This window comes from Misgurnus anguillicaudatus, chromosome 10 (assembly GCF_027580225.2).
Source record: "Misgurnus anguillicaudatus chromosome 10, ASM2758022v2, whole genome shotgun sequence".
In the NCBI taxonomy this organism is placed as follows: domain Eukaryota; kingdom Metazoa; phylum Chordata; class Actinopteri; order Cypriniformes; family Cobitidae; genus Misgurnus; species Misgurnus anguillicaudatus.
In genome coordinates, this window is record NC_073346.2 from 37,486,009 (window position 1) to 37,504,662 (window position 18,654).

At 36.2% G+C, this 18,654-nt stretch overlaps 1 protein-coding gene across 2 annotated transcripts in view; it reads right to left on the minus strand.

Annotated features, from left to right (window-relative positions):
- csmd3a (CUB and Sushi multiple domains 3a) overlaps positions 1-18,654 on the minus strand; it is a 489,960-nt gene that overhangs the window by 418,937 nt on the left and 52,369 nt on the right. For both annotated transcript variants that reach the window (XM_055211335.2, XM_055211334.2), the window contains exon 3: positions 13,647-13,759. In XM_055211335.2, coding sequence (XP_055067310.2) covers positions 13,647-13,759 — 113 coding nt within the window. The remainder of the gene's footprint in view (positions 1-13,646; positions 13,760-18,654) is intronic.

Here is an 18,654-nt window from a genome sequence, read left to right on the forward strand (position 1 = left end):
CATTATCAGATATTCACGCAATATATTCACCTTAATAAAAAGCACGCGATCAGTCCAGAGGATTAATATCCAAAAAGGGCAGATTGTCTCCGTTTCATCTACCACAGTGGTCATTTCTAAAGCAGGATGCTTTTCAGAAAGTTTTGTTTTTGCGTCGTCTTTCTCCGTTTGTGCAAAAAGAGAGATGTTTATGGAACAGTGCATGTGAGCGGAGCGGTAATATTTCCATCAGAGCGCAGTGGTAATATTTCCATCAGAGCGCAGAGCGCATTTCCGAAGTTTCCGCTCCGCTCGCTCAATACGCAGCACCGCTCGCTCATCCCAGTATGCCCTTTGGTAATTTGATAGTTCGAGAATCTATAGCAATAAGTTATGGAGTTCAAATATTTTTTTAATGAAGTCGCCAGCCTTATATAGAAATGAAAGAAATGAAACTAAGATGACAGTATAAATGTAGCGTCGTCTGCATCTAGATGCAGTTTTAAAGATGAAAATTACTTTAATCTAACTGATCAACACAAATACAAAGCGCCATAATATAACTGATTGCTTACCAGCATTAAAACCACTTAAAATAAAAACCTGTATAGTTCTCCGCTCCGTGGATGATGAAGCTTCAGCCAAAAACGCCGGTGCCTTTAGTATTAACTGACTGAACACTTGACTCTTCCATGGACATTTAGATATTAATTTTTTTCATCAACAGCATGCGATGAACATTATAAACATTGATGATAATCTGCCGACTCGACTGATTCAGCACGTCCTCTATTTTACAGAGTCCGCTTAATAAACGGATTTTCGTTCGGTCCGCGTGAGCTAAACATTTTTGTTCTGTAATTTGCTCTCGCGTAGGCTATATTTCTACATATTTTCGACCAAGTAACACTCGGGATAAAATAAAAGTTGTTTTAGATAGCATTTAAGCTTCTGAAATGTTGACAAATCAGTCTGACTAAAATGATCTATCAAGATGAATTTAGCCAAAATAATGATTTATTCGTTTTCATACTATATTAGATACACGTTAATTTAGCTACTAATATACTATTGAAAATGCCATAAATAAATACTCATGGCCTTCTGTATTGCATTCGTTTTGTACATTTACAGTTTAATAAATACTGTCTAATTTTAATTTCTTTAAGACACAGCTGTGTTCTGTATTTACTGATGCACTGTAAATTTGCACTTTGCACTTGAAATTGTTCTTCAATTTATTTTAGTTTTTTCAAATAATATATTTATATAATAGTATAGTTCGTTGGGGAACGAATTATTATAATATTTCGTAATTACTTATTACATTTATTATTACTTAAAATTGTGAATTAGTAAAACGTGGATGTTGTGGAAACAATTTGTTAATTTGAATTATATCCGGAGCACCGTATCAGTTAAACTAGGTCTAATAGCCAACACACAACTGTACATAACTGCGATTTATCAGCTAATACTTTAATTAAATGCAATTATCCAAGAACGTCAGTACAGAAAACAATTAGGCTTACTAAATTTTTTTTTATGTCGGAGCGGGATCTGAATGGGAATTGGTTTATTTGCTGGCGTGAGCGGAAAGTTAACGGAGCGCTTGCTTGGGCGGTGAGCGACTGAGTGGAGCGCTTGAACAGTAGAGCGGAATATTTAGGGGAGCTTCGCTCACATGTTATGGTCCGGGACACGCGCGCGTCTCCGTTCAGCTTCCAAACACGCATACAAATGAAATGATCAGACCGTCAGGGCAGCAATCATTTGTGTCATTTACAGGACATTCACAAATTAAAGATAGAAAAGTGGCGAAATGTCTGTCGGCTCATGACAACACGCACCATGTATTAACAAATATTTTTTATTTTAACTGATAATGTTAATCGGTCATACATTCTTACCTTCGGTTAACGGTTAAACGGTCAATGTGAGCATCCCTAACTGTTACAGTTTCCTTTCGAGGGAACTCGCGCTGCGTCACTGCGGTGACATTTGGGACGCCTCCAGGGGTAATTGCATCTGAATGTGTATATCAATTTAACCAATGGTGAGGCTTATTGACAAAGACAGGGTGACACGGGAGCCAGGAAGTATATCGCTATCTGAAATATTGCCAAATACGGCGTTACAGGGACGCAGGAAGTATGGCAAGGGAGACGCAGCGTCTCGTTCCCTTCACAGGGAACAACAGTTACATACGTAACCCGAGACGTTTTCATGTGTCAAACACAACTATGCAAAAAAGCATTTTGGTTTGAATCAACATTTGCATACAGAAGATATAAGCATTTAGAGCGAACAATTTAGCACGTGTGCTTAAAAAGTCTAGAATTTTTATGATATTATCCTACACTACACAGGGAATAATATGGATTTTTTTTTTTTCAGAAAACTTCTTGCATAAAATAGTTTCAAGCACCTTTAATGACCTGTATCTATGTATGTATATTTTCAAAAACTTCCCAGGGCCTTGAATTTTTTCCCCAAATTCACAAACTTTCAAGAATTTCAAGAACCCGTGGGAACCCCGTAGAAATGAACAAACAGCACAAAACATATCTGAAACCTTTTACTTTTCATTCGATACAACAAAGACAAACCATCTTTATTAGTTACACTTGCCAAGATAAATGTTACACGGTCCATAGGGAATAACATATACCACACATAACCAAAAGTCCATCCTCTTACAAAACATACATTAATTCACCAAAAGACAATGAGCAACGCAAAAAACAAATGTTGAAATTAAAAAATTCAAGTTATTAAACAAAACCAAAAGCTGCACAAGAGCTCAAAAGTGTTTTCCATAGACTTTAACTGCGAGTGAGATTTTTGCTCATTTAAAAAACAACAACGGGGGCTTAAAAGTTGCATTTAAAAATAAACAGCTTAGATAGATGGTAAGACACAAAGAGGTCCTGACACTGACCTCGGCTCTCTTATGAGGAGAAATTGGGCTATTTTAAACCACTTGTGGCAGCCGGAGACGTTCATCACAGCTCCCAAAGTGTCCATGAAAAGACCTCCCGAAACACTATAATGACACTTTTATTTGTAATCATCTAAAAAGAAATTGGAGCACCCATTAGGCCTTTCCTGATTCTGAAACCTTTAACTTCATTCGATACAACAAAGACAAACCAGCAATTTTAGTTACACTTGCCGAGATAAATGTTTAAAACAACACTTTAGCCTCTTAAAATCGCTTTAATGAATTTCTTCAGATGCAAATGTAAAGGTCTCTCACAGCCAATTTTACTGCTGTAATCTGATGCCTTTTTAAATGAAACATGATCGCCAGTGGTGACAAAACTCTTTATCAGCAGCACGCTTTTTCATTTTCATTATATACTACAAACGAGCAACGCAATGCAAATGTCAACCTTATAATAAGACAATACAGTTTTAAACCATACTCAGATATAGAGGTCAATATTTGGTAGCTTAAATATCTATGCAAGGCCTCCAGTTTCCAGAATTGTCAAGTCACATCCATAACACTGTTTCTACCACATAAACAAGCCCACAAATATAAAATAAACTGAATATTGTATTGTATTGTATTGCTTTTGGTTTGTGCATTTTAATTCACAGAAATCCAAAACACTTGTCCTTTTTTGTTACATCCATAGGGCATGCATGCTTAATCTTAAGTAGAAAACATACAGTAGGTATAAACCTACCCCAGACAGCAGACAGCTCCGGGCCGGATCCGCACTGGATCTGTACCTACGTCAGCATCTCCAGTGGGGATCTGGTGCTGATCGGCCGGGAGTGGTCTGCATTTTTATGACATCTGGAGTATATCATAAGGGGTTTAGGACAAATATAAACACATGGCTTAACATACTGGTAATAATTACATTCTCTGAAAATGAATATTTAAAGTTTTGCTAGCACTTTACTTGAAGGGGTGTTCATATGACTGACCAACATGATCTCACAAAAATCCGTGGGATAGTCACGGAATTTTTTGCCCATTTTTCCGTGGCATTCTCATGGATCTCTGCATTTTCCCGTGGCATTCTCATGGATTGGTTACTCAACAGTTTTGTCCTATTTTCTTACCATTGTCGCTTTGGTTTAGGGTAAGATTTGGTGTTTGCGTTAGTATGTCACTTTAAGTATTTGTTCGGATTCATTCTTTTATATTTTCTAAACTTGAAACAATTGTCGCCTGGCGTTGGGGTTAGAGTTGGGTTTGGGTAAGGATAGTCTCGCGTAGCTAGACCTTCAATACTGAAGGTCTGGTGTTTTTCGCTGCTTTTTCTGGACAAATCCCGCCCACGAGCTGTTTGACCGACATGTCAAACAACCAATCACAGTTTGTTTCATCTAGCGTCACGTTTCGGACTCCCCACAATAACGAGCCGGCTGGCAACAAGTCAGTTATTGAAATAACCAGCCGCAACCAAATAGTATCTAAATAAACAACATTACTCACCATAGGACAACGTTGAGCACTTCATCAACAGCCACACCAATGAGACGATCCTGTTAAACGTCTGTTTGAAGCATATCTCTCCACTTTTTAACACATACAAGCAATTCAGGAGAACCAAACTTTTAAACTCCACTAACTGCCTTAAAGAAAACTCTTGGACGTCTTTTAGAGAGTCGATGCCGCGAACTATGCATATTTTTGAGAATCCAATGTTTAGCTGATCATGATAACTGCTCATTATTATCCACGTGAACACGACTGATTCTCTTCCTCAATGGAACGTCAGAGCTTTGTTTTCCAGGGACTGAAACTAATCGCGACACTCGCGTCTCCTGGAAATCCGTTTTTTTCCAACCAATCAAAGACGACTTTAACATTTTCACAGGGTTTCCAGAAAAGTGTACGAAAAGCATCAGACGTTCAGCCAACAGTTTGTGGGCGTGACGTCTGAGGCTGAGACTAGGGTAAGGATGTCATTTTATGTAAATGTAAATCTAACCCTAAACCGAAGCGACAATGGTAAGAAAATAGGACAAAACAGTTGAGTAATTTATCCATGAGAATGCCACGGAAAAATTTGTAAAAAAATCATGAACATGACGGAGATGCACGTTTATGACAACTATCATTAAGTGCGATTCGTTTAATTATGTAATTTTGAAATATAATTAGTCATTAAAATGTCATTAAGTGTTAATACTTAAAATAGCTTTATAACAGCATCATCAATATTTTTCTTGACCTTAACTACAGTGATACAAATTGAATTTGTCATGAAAATGTCATCAAGTGTTAATACTCTGTCAAATAGTTTCATAACAGCGTCATTCATATTTTTCTTGACCTCCACTACAGTGGTTCAAATATAATTTGTCATTAAAATGTCATTAAGTGTTAATACTTAAAATAGTTTTATAAAATCATCATGAATATTCTTCAGTTCATAATGTTTATTTAAGTTTCCTCCAAGTGTTTAACAAATAACTTCAACCATGCAATAATAATAATAATTATTATTATTATTATTATTAAAATTGATAAAATTATATTTTATTGCATTTGGAGACGGATTCAACTAAAATTAAATAAAAACGGTACAATAATGGGTTAATCATGCAGCATTGGGTCCATATAACTGGAAAAACAGTTATTTACATTATAATAATTAATTAGTAATAAATAATTTAATGTCAGAACCTTCTGTGTGAGGAAGAACAAGTTCTGTTAGTTGTCAGTTTTTATGTATTGTGCAAAGTTAAGTATAATCTTTTGCCGTGTCTGTTGCATTTTGTTAAGGTATTTAAAATGATTTGACATAGTATTTACACTTAATGACATTTAAATAACAGTTTAATGTAACATAAACCCATAAAGCTAGGTAGTTTCTTAATTTTGATAATTATTCTGCTATGTCATGTTAATGACAGATTTATGACAAGTTATGATGTATTGGTTAATGTCATAACAAAGACCCCTCAAACAACTTCATCTTTGCATTAAAAATGACATAATTAAACAAATGACACTTAATGAAAATTGTCATAAACGTGCATAAAATCTCCTTCATGTTCATAACACATGTCATGTCATGATTATGAATGTGTCATGTCAGTCTTATGAAAACCCCTTGAAATAAAGTGTTACCAAAGTTTTGATTGAAAATGTCGCATCCATAATGCTGAAATATATTCACTTCAAAAAAATACACAAATTCTTATGCATGCAAATGTTTAATTATAGTTAAACTGCTGAGCTAACTAAGAGATTAATTAATACTTTAAAAATAACAAACAGTTCTCTTTATAGACATAAAACATTTTGAAATTAAATTATATCATAATGACAAAATCCAAACACTGCAGAAGGCTTTCTATTACTCCGGTCATTAATCTATTTTCAGATGAAATACCGTACATCATTTCTCTGACCTCAGGGCATAGAGAACAACGAGAAAGCATTGAGGTAATGGCCACAGACTGATCCCTGGAGATGAGCTATTTATCCCTCTATACGTCTAATGACTCCGCTGCCCTTGAAGATGATGGAAGTTTGTCGGAGCGTCCACGCCGCAGCAAGCACACAGCAATCTTTCCCCGGGAGCCCGTCAATATTCTCCACGCATTCAGAATTATTGAGCTTTCCATCCAATACGAGCAATCGTTAAACAAAAACCTTCACAGTATCCACAGGGAGGAAACCAACCACATGGGTCAACAGAGAGCGGCAAGCGTTTCGGAGACATTACAACACAACAGGCCACGAGCAGCAAATTTCAAAGGTTGCAATAAAAGGCGGTGCCACTTCTTCCACTGTTTATATTTTGCTCACATTTCCATAAAGGAGCGCTCTGTAGTTGGTCCAAAAAATGTTTCAAAATCGATGTCTGGGGTCTTTCTAACATTTAGATCACCAGAAGATTCGCGGCTGCACATTGTGATGACGGGACATTAGCATGTCGATCATGACGATCAAAGTCATTGGCATTTATTTGGAGGGCATCGTGTTGCAGACAGAAAGGTTTAGGATTCTGAATCTAACTCTATGCCGAGAAGACGACTTGTACAGGATGGCAATAGACACATTAATCAAAGCATACGTACTGACTGTCAAACATGATTTCGGTTGTTCCGAAGTGAAGGCAAACTGACAGGAACCAAAATGAGATTTCTTCTCCCGTGTGTGTTCTCCAGCACTACGTCTATCTCTCTCATAAAAGTTGAACAGGACGCAGACTAAACTCATGTTAGTGGTGCTGGCGGCTGGGGCTTACATACACTTACATCCGTCATAAAAAAACTTTTATGCTACAGACAGAAATGATATCAGATTGAGTGCATTGATGGAAAGATGTGCGCTATAAGTGCTTTAAGCAATCAGCCTTGCGAATTTCAGCTGTGGGACTATTTTATCAGGCAGCAAATCCTACAGACAGAGGAACTGAATAAATACAGCCATGCCACGTACAAGCATTCGGTGTGAATGGAATACAGAAGTCACTCCTGAAATCGCAGTAGTCGACAAAAACCTGGATGTTTATCTGCTCACAGCTGCAGGACTACAATGCGTCAACTTTATCTTGTACGTCGTACAAAAAAATACAATTGTCATGAAAAAGCAAGAACGAATCTACACGTATAAACCCAACGTCACTAGGGTGAAAGCTGATCGTACAAACATACAAATTTCAAGTTTTAAATATCAAAAATCATTTTTGAGCGCAATGCTAATGGTCTAATCAGATTCAATGGATTATGCTAAGCTATGCTAACGCCAGCCCCAGAGTTCAGCTGAATGGATACCAGCGGTAAACGGTCAAATGTTTAACTCTAGGGGAGCTGGAAAATTAGCCTATTTTCAAAAAAGTGGAGTGTCCCTTTAAAGGGTTGTTCCTATTTCATAATGAGTAATGGGTGTGTTCCAGGTGTAACGTGCAATAAACTTAGTCTAAAGCCAGTTGTGTTGGCACCATGCCGATTCCCTATTTACTCTAGATGGCAGAATTTGTAAACTAAAAAACTAAGATGACCACCAGTTTAAGATTGATGTACAAAATTGTGTTGTTTTCATTTGTATTAAAATTGTGATTTTTGTATTAAAACCTTTAAAAGCTATTATTACTTCCATAAGCTATTTAGTTATGGAAGTAAAATTAGCAGGCTTTTAATTGCTTTAAATATCCTACATAATCATTGTAATCTCAAATTATAATTTACAAATATGCAAGAAACGGTTTGTACTCTAAAAATACTTTATTTGTAACAAACAGAATTTACAGTAAAACTTTACAATAAGGTTCATTAGTTAACATTAATTATTAGTTTACATGACCTAATAATGAACTGCACTTATACAGCATTTTTTAATCTTTGTTAATGTTAATTTTAACAATTTACTAATACTTTATTAAAATATTGTTAATGTTAGTTAATGCACTGTGAACCAACATTCACAGAAATTTACTAACATTTCTATTACCTAACATTAACACAAAGATGAATACATACTGTAACAAATGTATTGCTCATGGTTTGTTCATGTTAGTTAATACATTAACTAATGAACCTTATTGTAAAGTGTTATCGAATTCACAAACGTCTGCAGAGCGGAAACTTTTCAGCACTCGGACGGCGCCGTGAGGGTTTTGAAAAGCATTACTTAAAAAGGTTTTCACTTCACCATATCCCCAGGTACAAAGTCATCATATACAATAAATCCGTGATGTAGGATTTAAAAGAAAACATTTAAAAATAAATGCAATATTTGCATTTGTTTAAAGCAAAACATTAAATTATTTACCAGGCTACAAGTGTAGCAGCTCTTCACGCCTTCTAACATCTAATAATCGATCCTCATTTATGTCCAAGAGACTCAATATTAATCTTTTACATTTTAATACTTTAATTTTTCATATTTAAAAACGTTTGTGTGCTGCTACACATCCATGTGTGTGATAAGCAAATGCATGCGCCATTGACTTTAGAGCTAGTTTTTGTTGGTCAATGTCGCAGTCTATTTTAGTTGCCTCAAAATAGCAACGTGCCAACAATGTCTGGACCAGAATGCCCATGGGTGCAAAATTGGGCGCAAATGCATTTGCTATTTAAACAACGTGGCGCATAACGTGAAAATGGTAAAACTAGCAAAAGACACTTGCATCGCACATTGCGCTGCATTGCGCCGGGTGTATGATGAGAAGTAAAAAGGAAATACATTAGAACGCCCATAAATAAATAAACTTTGTGTTAGGATAGTTTAAAAAACAGTTCACTTTAGAAACTTTACAGCAAGGTCTCTGCAACCAGTCACAATATGCTAGCACTGGGCAATGAGTTTTGTGCTCACAAATGGGTGATTCTCACAAAATCCAGACTTATATGGTGTCCAGCATTAGATTTTTAAAAAAGCCCTTGAAGCCATTTTTTTTTGCACATATAAAATAAGGTCTGAACTTACTATAATCATTATTTTTAGAGGATTTCCTATAGAATTATTTACATTTTTTAGATGATCATTATCAAAAATTATCATTACCGCAACATGATATTACATTTAATACATGCATTTACAAACTCATGTTTCGGTAATGAGAACTAAAAAGTTGTCTAGGTACTACAACAAACAAAATTTCAACTTTAATCTGGAGAGAAAAAAGATGAACTGCTTACCTGGTAGCCATCTTGAGTGTCACAGTCAATTATGTCCCTTCCAAATATTTTATTTTATTTTTTTATATGTCAGGTCCTTGAGGTCTTTTTGCAGAGGATGAGAAAATTGGTCTTGGACACATTTATATTCCTTATTATTGTCTCTACACTTACCAACGATCACCAAATACCACATTTATCTTTACTGTAAATGTTTACAGTATAACATGCACTGAAGCTTTTTATTTTTTAGATTCTTTAATTATAAATATTTCCATGTCAAAGAACCCAAATCCAGCCATGGACACGTTGCGGTAATGAAAATGTTCCTCTTCAATGTGGAAAAACAACAAAATTGGTTTGTATGATGTCATTTGAAATCATGTGCAAAATAGTACATGAAGAGATGTTTGTATTCTTATTTTGATACTCTTACTTTGCATTTACTTTTTTTTATCAAAATGTTTCATGACACCTCATAAGTGTAATTTCACAAGAATCACCCAAATGTCTAAAATTAAGATCTTTTACATCAAACACTCATGTACCTGTTACGTCCCGAAATACCTGCAAACCAGGTTTATACAGTAAGTGCCCTCAAACTCAGTGTCTAAAGAAATTTATATATAAAATTCTAGAGATAAACGGAAAGGACACAGGGTAATTGTGAATACGGCAATCTTATGCCCTCTAGAGTATAATATCTTGCTGGATTAATATTCCAAGGCCCATAAAGTACCAAAGGACATTAAACACAAAAGCAGGAGGTAAACGCCTGGCCTGAGCCGTGGGTTTGAATAATTTAGACTGTAGGGGAGGAGCAGATGGACTAACATGCTGTGGTCCGGTCAGCTGGAGTGAATGATGGAAAGATGGTGACCGGTTGAGAAATGACGACGGTTTGACCCATACGACTGCGAACGGAACCAATCCACAGTCACAGACTGAAATAAACCTGTTCACTAAGTACAACATCTGCTCAGTTATTAAACGTTCCCTTTTGGGTGTGTTGAGTTATTTACAGGACACGGGTGATTTAAAACTTATTTGCTGATCTGGGTGCCACAGACAGACTGTGTTTGTTTTTCTAAATGGGGGAAAAGTAAAAAATAGGACCCTAGTGATCGGCAGATACGTAGAAATAAGGGCATGACTGATAACGTACAATTTTTAAACCTGTCTGTCTGTGTTAACCTGATTCTGTCTGAATTAGGATTCAAAAAGGCCTGAAGACTCGAATAATAAAGGGGAAATTTTTCAACACTATTCCAACCACACCATTTGCTACCTAACAATTGCTACAGGTTGTGAATCTGTACATCAATTACATGGGAAACTGACCCTGTCTTACTATATATTGACTTCTTTTCTGGTAACGTGACTATTAAAACATGCTGTAAGACGTCAGCAGTGATATTTATAAGCAACATAGACAAAAAAAGCAACATATAACAATAACAGACTAAATATGAATAAAAGAAACAAATAACAAGATTTATTAAACCAGATACCGGGATTCATGACAATCAAATTTTCAGAAAATCAGACACGGGTACATCAAAGCCAATGGAGTGTCCGAGATGAGGCTGTGCTCAGCGGGGTACACGAGTGCTGACCGCCCCTGGAACTCAAATCTCCGAAAACATCAGAGCAAATGTTTAAATAGACGCTATCTTTACTAATTGACTGCATATTTGAAGATTACACATCGATATTCATGCCTAAACTACTCTTAAAATTATATTTTGTTATACAGAAATAGTAATATTGAGAAACAACTAAATCTCTATTGAGTTGACTCGGTTGAAGAGCTTCAGAAAAGGTCACGTGATTTCTGGTAAGGAAACATAGGGATCTCCCCCGGTTTTGCATTGCATTATGAGAATTTTTAGGGAACAGGAAGGTTTTTGCGACTGAGACAGCCCTCACAATAGACTCCCTAAACAGTGCCCTAATTTTTGAGATGCATCAACCTAAAAACTACACTTTACATTCAAAGTTTTGTAAACTTTCATGCAAGTCTTTGTCAATCAACATTAAAGGATTAGTCCATTTTCTTAAAAATAAAATCCAGATAATTTACTTACCACCATGTCATCCAAAATGTTGATGTCTTTGTTCAGTCGAGAAGAAATTATGTTTTTTAAGGAAAACATTCCAGGATTTTAATTCGTTTTAATGGACTTTAATGGACCCCAACACTTGAATTTTAATGCGGTTAAAAATTGAAGTTTCAAAAGACTTTAAACGATCTCAAACAAGGCTTGAGGGTCTTGTCTGGCGAAACGATTGTCATTTTTGTCAAGATAAATTGGGAATGTGCACTTTTAAACCACAACTTATTGTCTTCCTCCGGTCCTGTGACACGCCAGTGCGACCTCACGTAGTACGTCGTCTTGTCAAGAGGTCACGGATGACGTATACAAAACTATGCACCCGTGTTTACAAGTGTGGAGAAAGAGGACCGTTCCGATGTTGTTGTATGTGAATGATACTAATTAATGTCTTTCTGTCAGTTTATTGTTTAAAATGATCCGCAAATGTGCGTTTCATATATGTAACTAGGGTGACCACCTGCTAATAAGCCCAAGGGGGGACAAGGGGTATGTTTCTGAGGGACAATGTGGGACACTCCCTGGCGCGGCGGTGTCCCCACCCCATGTGCAAATTAATTGATAGTGGTTTACCCATTTCTAGCACATACCACCTTACATGGTACATTAATAATGCCCTATTCCCAAACATGTGTAATTACTGAGTATGCTCATGAATAGGCCAACTAATGTGTATTTTTTCTAAATAAAGATTCATAATATTTTGAACATTCAATTGACAGGTGCACTTCAATTGCTAATCACATTAATTGCTAAACACATTAAACACTACCTCTAAAGAGGAATTTTCACAATGGGATCTGGCAACACTGCGAATGCTGCGGGCGCCAGCGTCTTACAGCTGTCAGTCTCCGTCATTTTACGCAAAAATATACAGTAAACTGTCCAAACTGAACTGTTAAGTAATGTTCGTTTGTCTGCCTGGGGTTCGATATTATAGAGCGACCAACTTTTTTTGAGCAAGCATTGATTATGCGTGATACAGTCTCAATTTGCGGGACGCATGAATTGGGCTTCAAACGCTGTGCGCGCACGCACTACGCATGACGAGTGGTCACCCTATATGTAACACGTGACCTTTTGATGTCATTATGCAATTACGTGAGGTCACGCTGGCTTGTCACACAGCTGGAAGAAGACGAGAAATTGTGGTTTAAAAGTGCATATTTTTATTTTTCTTGCCAAAAAATGACAATCGTTTCGCTAGGTAAGACCCTTATGCTTCGCTTGGGATCGTTTAGAGTCCTTTGAAACTGCCATTTTAAACTACATTAAAACTGTTAAGTGTTGGGGTCCATTAAAGTCCATTAAAAATCCTGGAATGTTTTCCTCAAAAAACATAATTTCTTCTCGGCTGAACAAAGAAAGACCTCAACAGTTTGGATGACATGGTGGCGAGTAAATATCTGGATTTAGTTTTTAAGAAAATTGACTAATCCTTTAAAAGTTTGTCTTGTAAAGATGACCCTATTCTAGCTGCAACCTAGCTGCTAAAATGAATTTAAATTAAATTAAATTAAACATCTGATGATGTTACTGAGGAGCAAAACTGTAACTACAGTACGTACAATAAATATTCTGTGATTATTAATTATACAAGTAAGGTTAGCTTATCATAAAGATCATTAAATAGTAAAAGAGCAAGAATGATATGCTTAATTAAAAAAGGTTATGAGAGAAGATAAAAAATGTTATAATATACTATATAAAATGGTAAACAAAACAAATGTGACTAACATTATACTATGAACTTCAGAAAAAGTATATGAAACAGTGCGTATATCTCCGTTTAATAATCAATGTTCTCGCTTTCCACCCACCGCTTGCTGTCTAACTGCACACTTACGCCATAAAAACTTTTAATTGACTGCAACTGTACACGATTTGCCATCTTCAAACTTTAAAGCCACGGTAAACAGCAGAGATAATGAAAGGTTATGTAATGTGCCTCACCTTCATAATATATTTTAAATCCATGAGCGCTTACAGCAAAGTCACTGGTAAGGCGCAAAGAAATAATGGATCCAGAACTTGTGACAGGCGCTGGAACCTGGAATCCTGTTAACCTGTGTGGGAAAAGAGAAATGTTAGTGAAATATTTACAGTAAAAATATATTAAGGTGTTTACTGAGCTACCCAAGAATGGATTTTTAATAAAACCTTTAAAAAGCGTTTAAAAAATTGTTGCCTTCATAGACCCATAAATTCTACTGTGTATTTTTAACCCAATGCTGGGTAAATAATGGGAAGAACACATGTTGGGTTAATAAATAAACCTATGCTGGTTTGTTTCAATGCAATGCTGTGTTTCAACTTATTGTTGGTTAAAAACAACCCAGGTTTATTTAAAACCCAACATGTGTTCCCAATATTCACCCAGCATTGGGTTAAAAATAACCCAGGAGAATTTATATTATTGTGCATTGTAAAGGTTACATTAAAAATTCATCCTTAAATAACATTTTAAAAACAAATCCATATACAGACTCAAACAAATTCACATTTAGAAAATGAAATGCATCAACAATGCAATCTCAAGGCAAGTCGTTGTATAGTCACAAAATATTTAATTTATTTATTCATCTTCATAAACACGATTTTCTGCATTTTTTCATGTCACTCAGCACGAATTTCTATAAATAGTTTATTCGTGTCCGTAGCGTGACTTTCTTTTTCGTGTCATTTTATGCATTGTTTTCTCTTTTTTTCTATTATTTTACCATTGTCGCTTGGGATTGGGGTTAGAACGACTTTTTTAAATTTCAGACATCTTAACTAAAACCCCAACTTTAACACCAACCCCAAGTGACAACAGTTTAAAAATCGGAAGAAAAACATTAGAAACCAATACATAAAGTTGCATCGTAACCTATACCCCAAATGTAACCCCAAGCATCAATGATTTAAAAACAGAAAAAAAAGGAAAAAACAATAAATAAAATGACACAAAAAAGAAAGCTGTGCTAGGGTCACGAAAAAAAAAACATTTATGCTCATTGACACGAAAAAAAAATCATGTTCATAAACACAAATATGTATATAAGCATCAAATATAAGACAAATAATATTGAAACGTAACACAGGTTGTAATTAGCTGCTGCCGCTTATTCCTAACACGTAACTGTGCATAGTAAAAAGCAGCTTGTGCAAACAATCTATGAGGTCGCTATTTTTTGAGGAAAGTCTCAAAACATATATATATATATATATATACAGTCACCTAAAGGATTATTAGGAACACCATACTAATACTGTGTTTGACCCCCTTTCGCCTTCAAAACTGCCTTAATTCTACGTGGCATTGATTCAACAAGGTGCTGAAAGCATTCTTTAGAAATGTTGTCCCATATTGATATGATAGCATCTTGCAGTTGATGAAGATTTGTGGGATGAACATCCAGGACACGAAGCTCCACCACTTCCCAAAGATGCTCTATTCATTGGGTTGAGATCTGGTGACTGTGGGGGCCAGTTTAGTACAGTGAACTCATTGTCATGTTCAAGAAACCAATTTGAAATGATTCGAGCTTTGTGACATGGTGCATTATCCTGCTGGAAGTAGCCATCAGAGGATGAGTACATGGTGGTTATAAAAGGATGGAAACAATGCTCAGATAGGCCGTGGCATTTAAACAATGCCCAATTGGCACTAAGAGGCCTAAAGTGTGCCAAGAAAACATCCCCCACACCATTACACCACCACCAGCCTGCACAGTGGTAAGGCATGATGGATCCATGTTCTCATTCTGTTTACGCCAAATCCTGACTCTACCATCTGAATGTCTCAACAGAAATCGAGACTCATCAGACCAGGCAACATTTTTCCAGTCTTCAACTGTCCAATTTTCCAATTTTTCCTACTTGTAGTGGAGATGAGTGGTACACGGTGGAGTGTTCTGCTGTTGTAACCCATCCGCCTCAAGGTTGTGCGTGTTGTGGCTTCACAAATGCTTTGCTGCATACTTCGGTTGTAACGAGTGGTTATTTCAGTCAAAGTTGCTCTTCTATCAGCTTGAATCAGCTTCTCCTCTGACCTCTAGCATCAACAAGGCATTTTCGCCCACAGGACTGCCGCATACTGGATGTTTTTCCCTTTTCACACTATTCTTTGTAAACCCTAAAAATGGTTGTGCGTGAAAATCCCAGTGATTGAGCAGATTATGAAATACTCAGACTGGCCCATCTGGCACCAACAACCATGCCACACTCAAAATTGCTTAAATCACCTTTCTTTCCCATTCTGACATTCAGTTTGGAGTTCAGGAGATTGTCTTGACCATGACCACACCCCTAAATGCATTGAAGGAACTGCCATGAGATTGGTTGATTAGATAATTGCATTAATGAGAAATTGTACTGGTGTTCCTAATAATCCTTTAGGTGAGTGTATATTTTTTACTTAAATGATTACCTCAATCTCCCTCAGTCCTCTCATCCCTTGTTTTTTAATATGACCAACATATTTTTTCTGTAATAAGGTTTCAAAATAAGCAAGGAAACAACAGCGCCAATAAAGCATTCTTGAGACAATACTGTATAATACATAATGAAAAAGCATTTGTCATGATCCTATTCTTACTGTGTTTATCATTGAATCAAGCTGTAATTTTGACAGATTAGACATAATTGCGTAAGTGACAGAGCTAAGAAAATGTTAAGGCTAATTTTATAACAAACAAGACAATGGAGAATTTCATTTTATTCCAGAAAGTACAGTACTACAATTTAATTTCCATCAAAATCATTTGTACCACAAAACGTTATCAAGCTCAATTTCTTTTCAGATACAAAAATCAAAACACTTAGTTCAACTTTGATATAGTTGAAAACAAGCTATTTTCTCTGAAATATCCCTCTTTTCTGTATTTTATTATCTAATGCAATGACATTTGTATATTTTTAAGTGTGGCTTACGAGTCCAGGTACTTTTTAAGATATTTTTATTTATAGCTTGTTTAACAATAGCATCTCCCATGAGTCGTGCCTGTTATATACCGTACACCTGCTTTATTCTAGGTTAACACAAATATCATTGTCTTACTTTACCAGAATATAAAACTCTTTTAAAATTAAGCTCAGAGAAGATCAATAAAACAATACCATCAGCAAAACTCAATGACAGCTATACCAAAGTGAGCTCAAAGACAATATAACAACTTCTTCAAAATGAAATGAAATATATAAGGTTACGTTTTCTGCACAACAGTATTTCTGAATGTCTGTCAATGATCAAGTCCTGCCTAAGAGTCGGTTTCACGCGGGAATACATCACATTACAGAAGTTAAATGCGTTGCTTATTGAGAAATTGAATTATTGGGAAGTCAGTGTAAGTCTGCAGCTCAGGTTAATGATTTATGAAGCTCATCTCTTACCTGGCCTGAAGGCAATTAAAAGAAAATTGTATGGTGAGGTCCAGCGGGATAAGCTTCATGCAAACATATGTGTAGTTAAAATAAGGTCACTAAAAGTGCAAAGTAATCTCAGCCTTACACAGCACACTTACAGACCGCCCATTTGAGACCAACACACAGAAATGTCAAGAGCACACCGAAATCATAAGCAAACTGCTCCGGAGTTGCCAACGGGCAAAGGGGTAAATACAAAGTGATAATAATAATGTCCAAGCACAGCATCACTACATCAGGTCACACAGAAACACCTTGGTGAGTTTTAGATACCTGCAACAATTTGGTGAGTGATGTTTGTATTGAAAAAACAAACCTCTGAGCGTGCAGACAGTGAGTGCATCTAAGGGATTAATTAACACAACTGCGGAGCAACCAAACACCAGAGAAAAGTCATGAATTATCCCAATGAGAGCACAATTATTCTCTGTCTTATTAGTTTCTTCTGGCTGTGACTCCATATTCACACACACACCCATGCGCCTGTTTAATAATACGTCTGGGATATTTCACCCAAGGTTTCGTTTATATGCCATCATAACACTTACATGCAAATGCAATCAATGACTAACCAAGACAACATTGCGCATTCACAAAATAGTGACATAAATATAGAATTAACAGTAAATCCATAAATATATTGTATTATCTACATAAACATGCAGCCTAAATCCATTGCCAATCTGTTGACAAACAAAAAAGTCTTCAATTTTAATGAAATTTGGTTCAGGGTTCCCACACCGTTGTTAACTTCAAATTCAAGGACCTTTCAAGGACTTTCCAGGTCCAATACCCTCAAATTACCCTCAAGATACATTGTTACAGTTCCCTTAAGAGGGAACTCGCGCTGCGTCAATGCGGTGACACTTTGGGGACGCCTCCAGGGGTAAGTGCGTCTGAATTTGTATATCAAATTCAACCAATGGTGAGGTTTAACAACAAAGACAGGATGATGCGGGAGCCAGGAAGTATATCACTATCTGAAATAATGCCAAAGACAGCATTAAAGGGACGCAGGAAGTATGACAAAGGAGATGCAGCGTCTCGTTCCCTTCTCAGGGAACAACAGTTACATACGTAACCCGAGACGTTTTCACACAACTATGCAAAAAAGCACTTTGGTGTGAATCAACATTTGCATACAGAAGATATAAGCAATAAAAGCAAACAGTTTAGCACATTTTTTCCAGAAAGCTTCTTGCATAAAATATATCCAAGCACTTTCAATGACCTGTATCTATGTATGTATATTTTCAAAAACTTCCAAGGGCCTTGAATTATTTCCCCCCAAATTCACAAACTTTCAAGGACCTGTGGGAACCCTGTTGGTTGCACTTTACAATAAGGTTGCATTTGCTAACTTTAATAAATGCATTAGCTAACATGATAAGCAATATAGTTTTCTAGTATTTATAATCTTATGTAAAGTTGGTTAATTTCAACACAATTGTTCATTGTTAGTTGATGTTTGTTAATTCATGTTGGATAGAACACGACTAAAGGCAGGGTAGCTGATTTGATCAGAAACATTTTAGTTATGGTTGAAAGTCTCCTC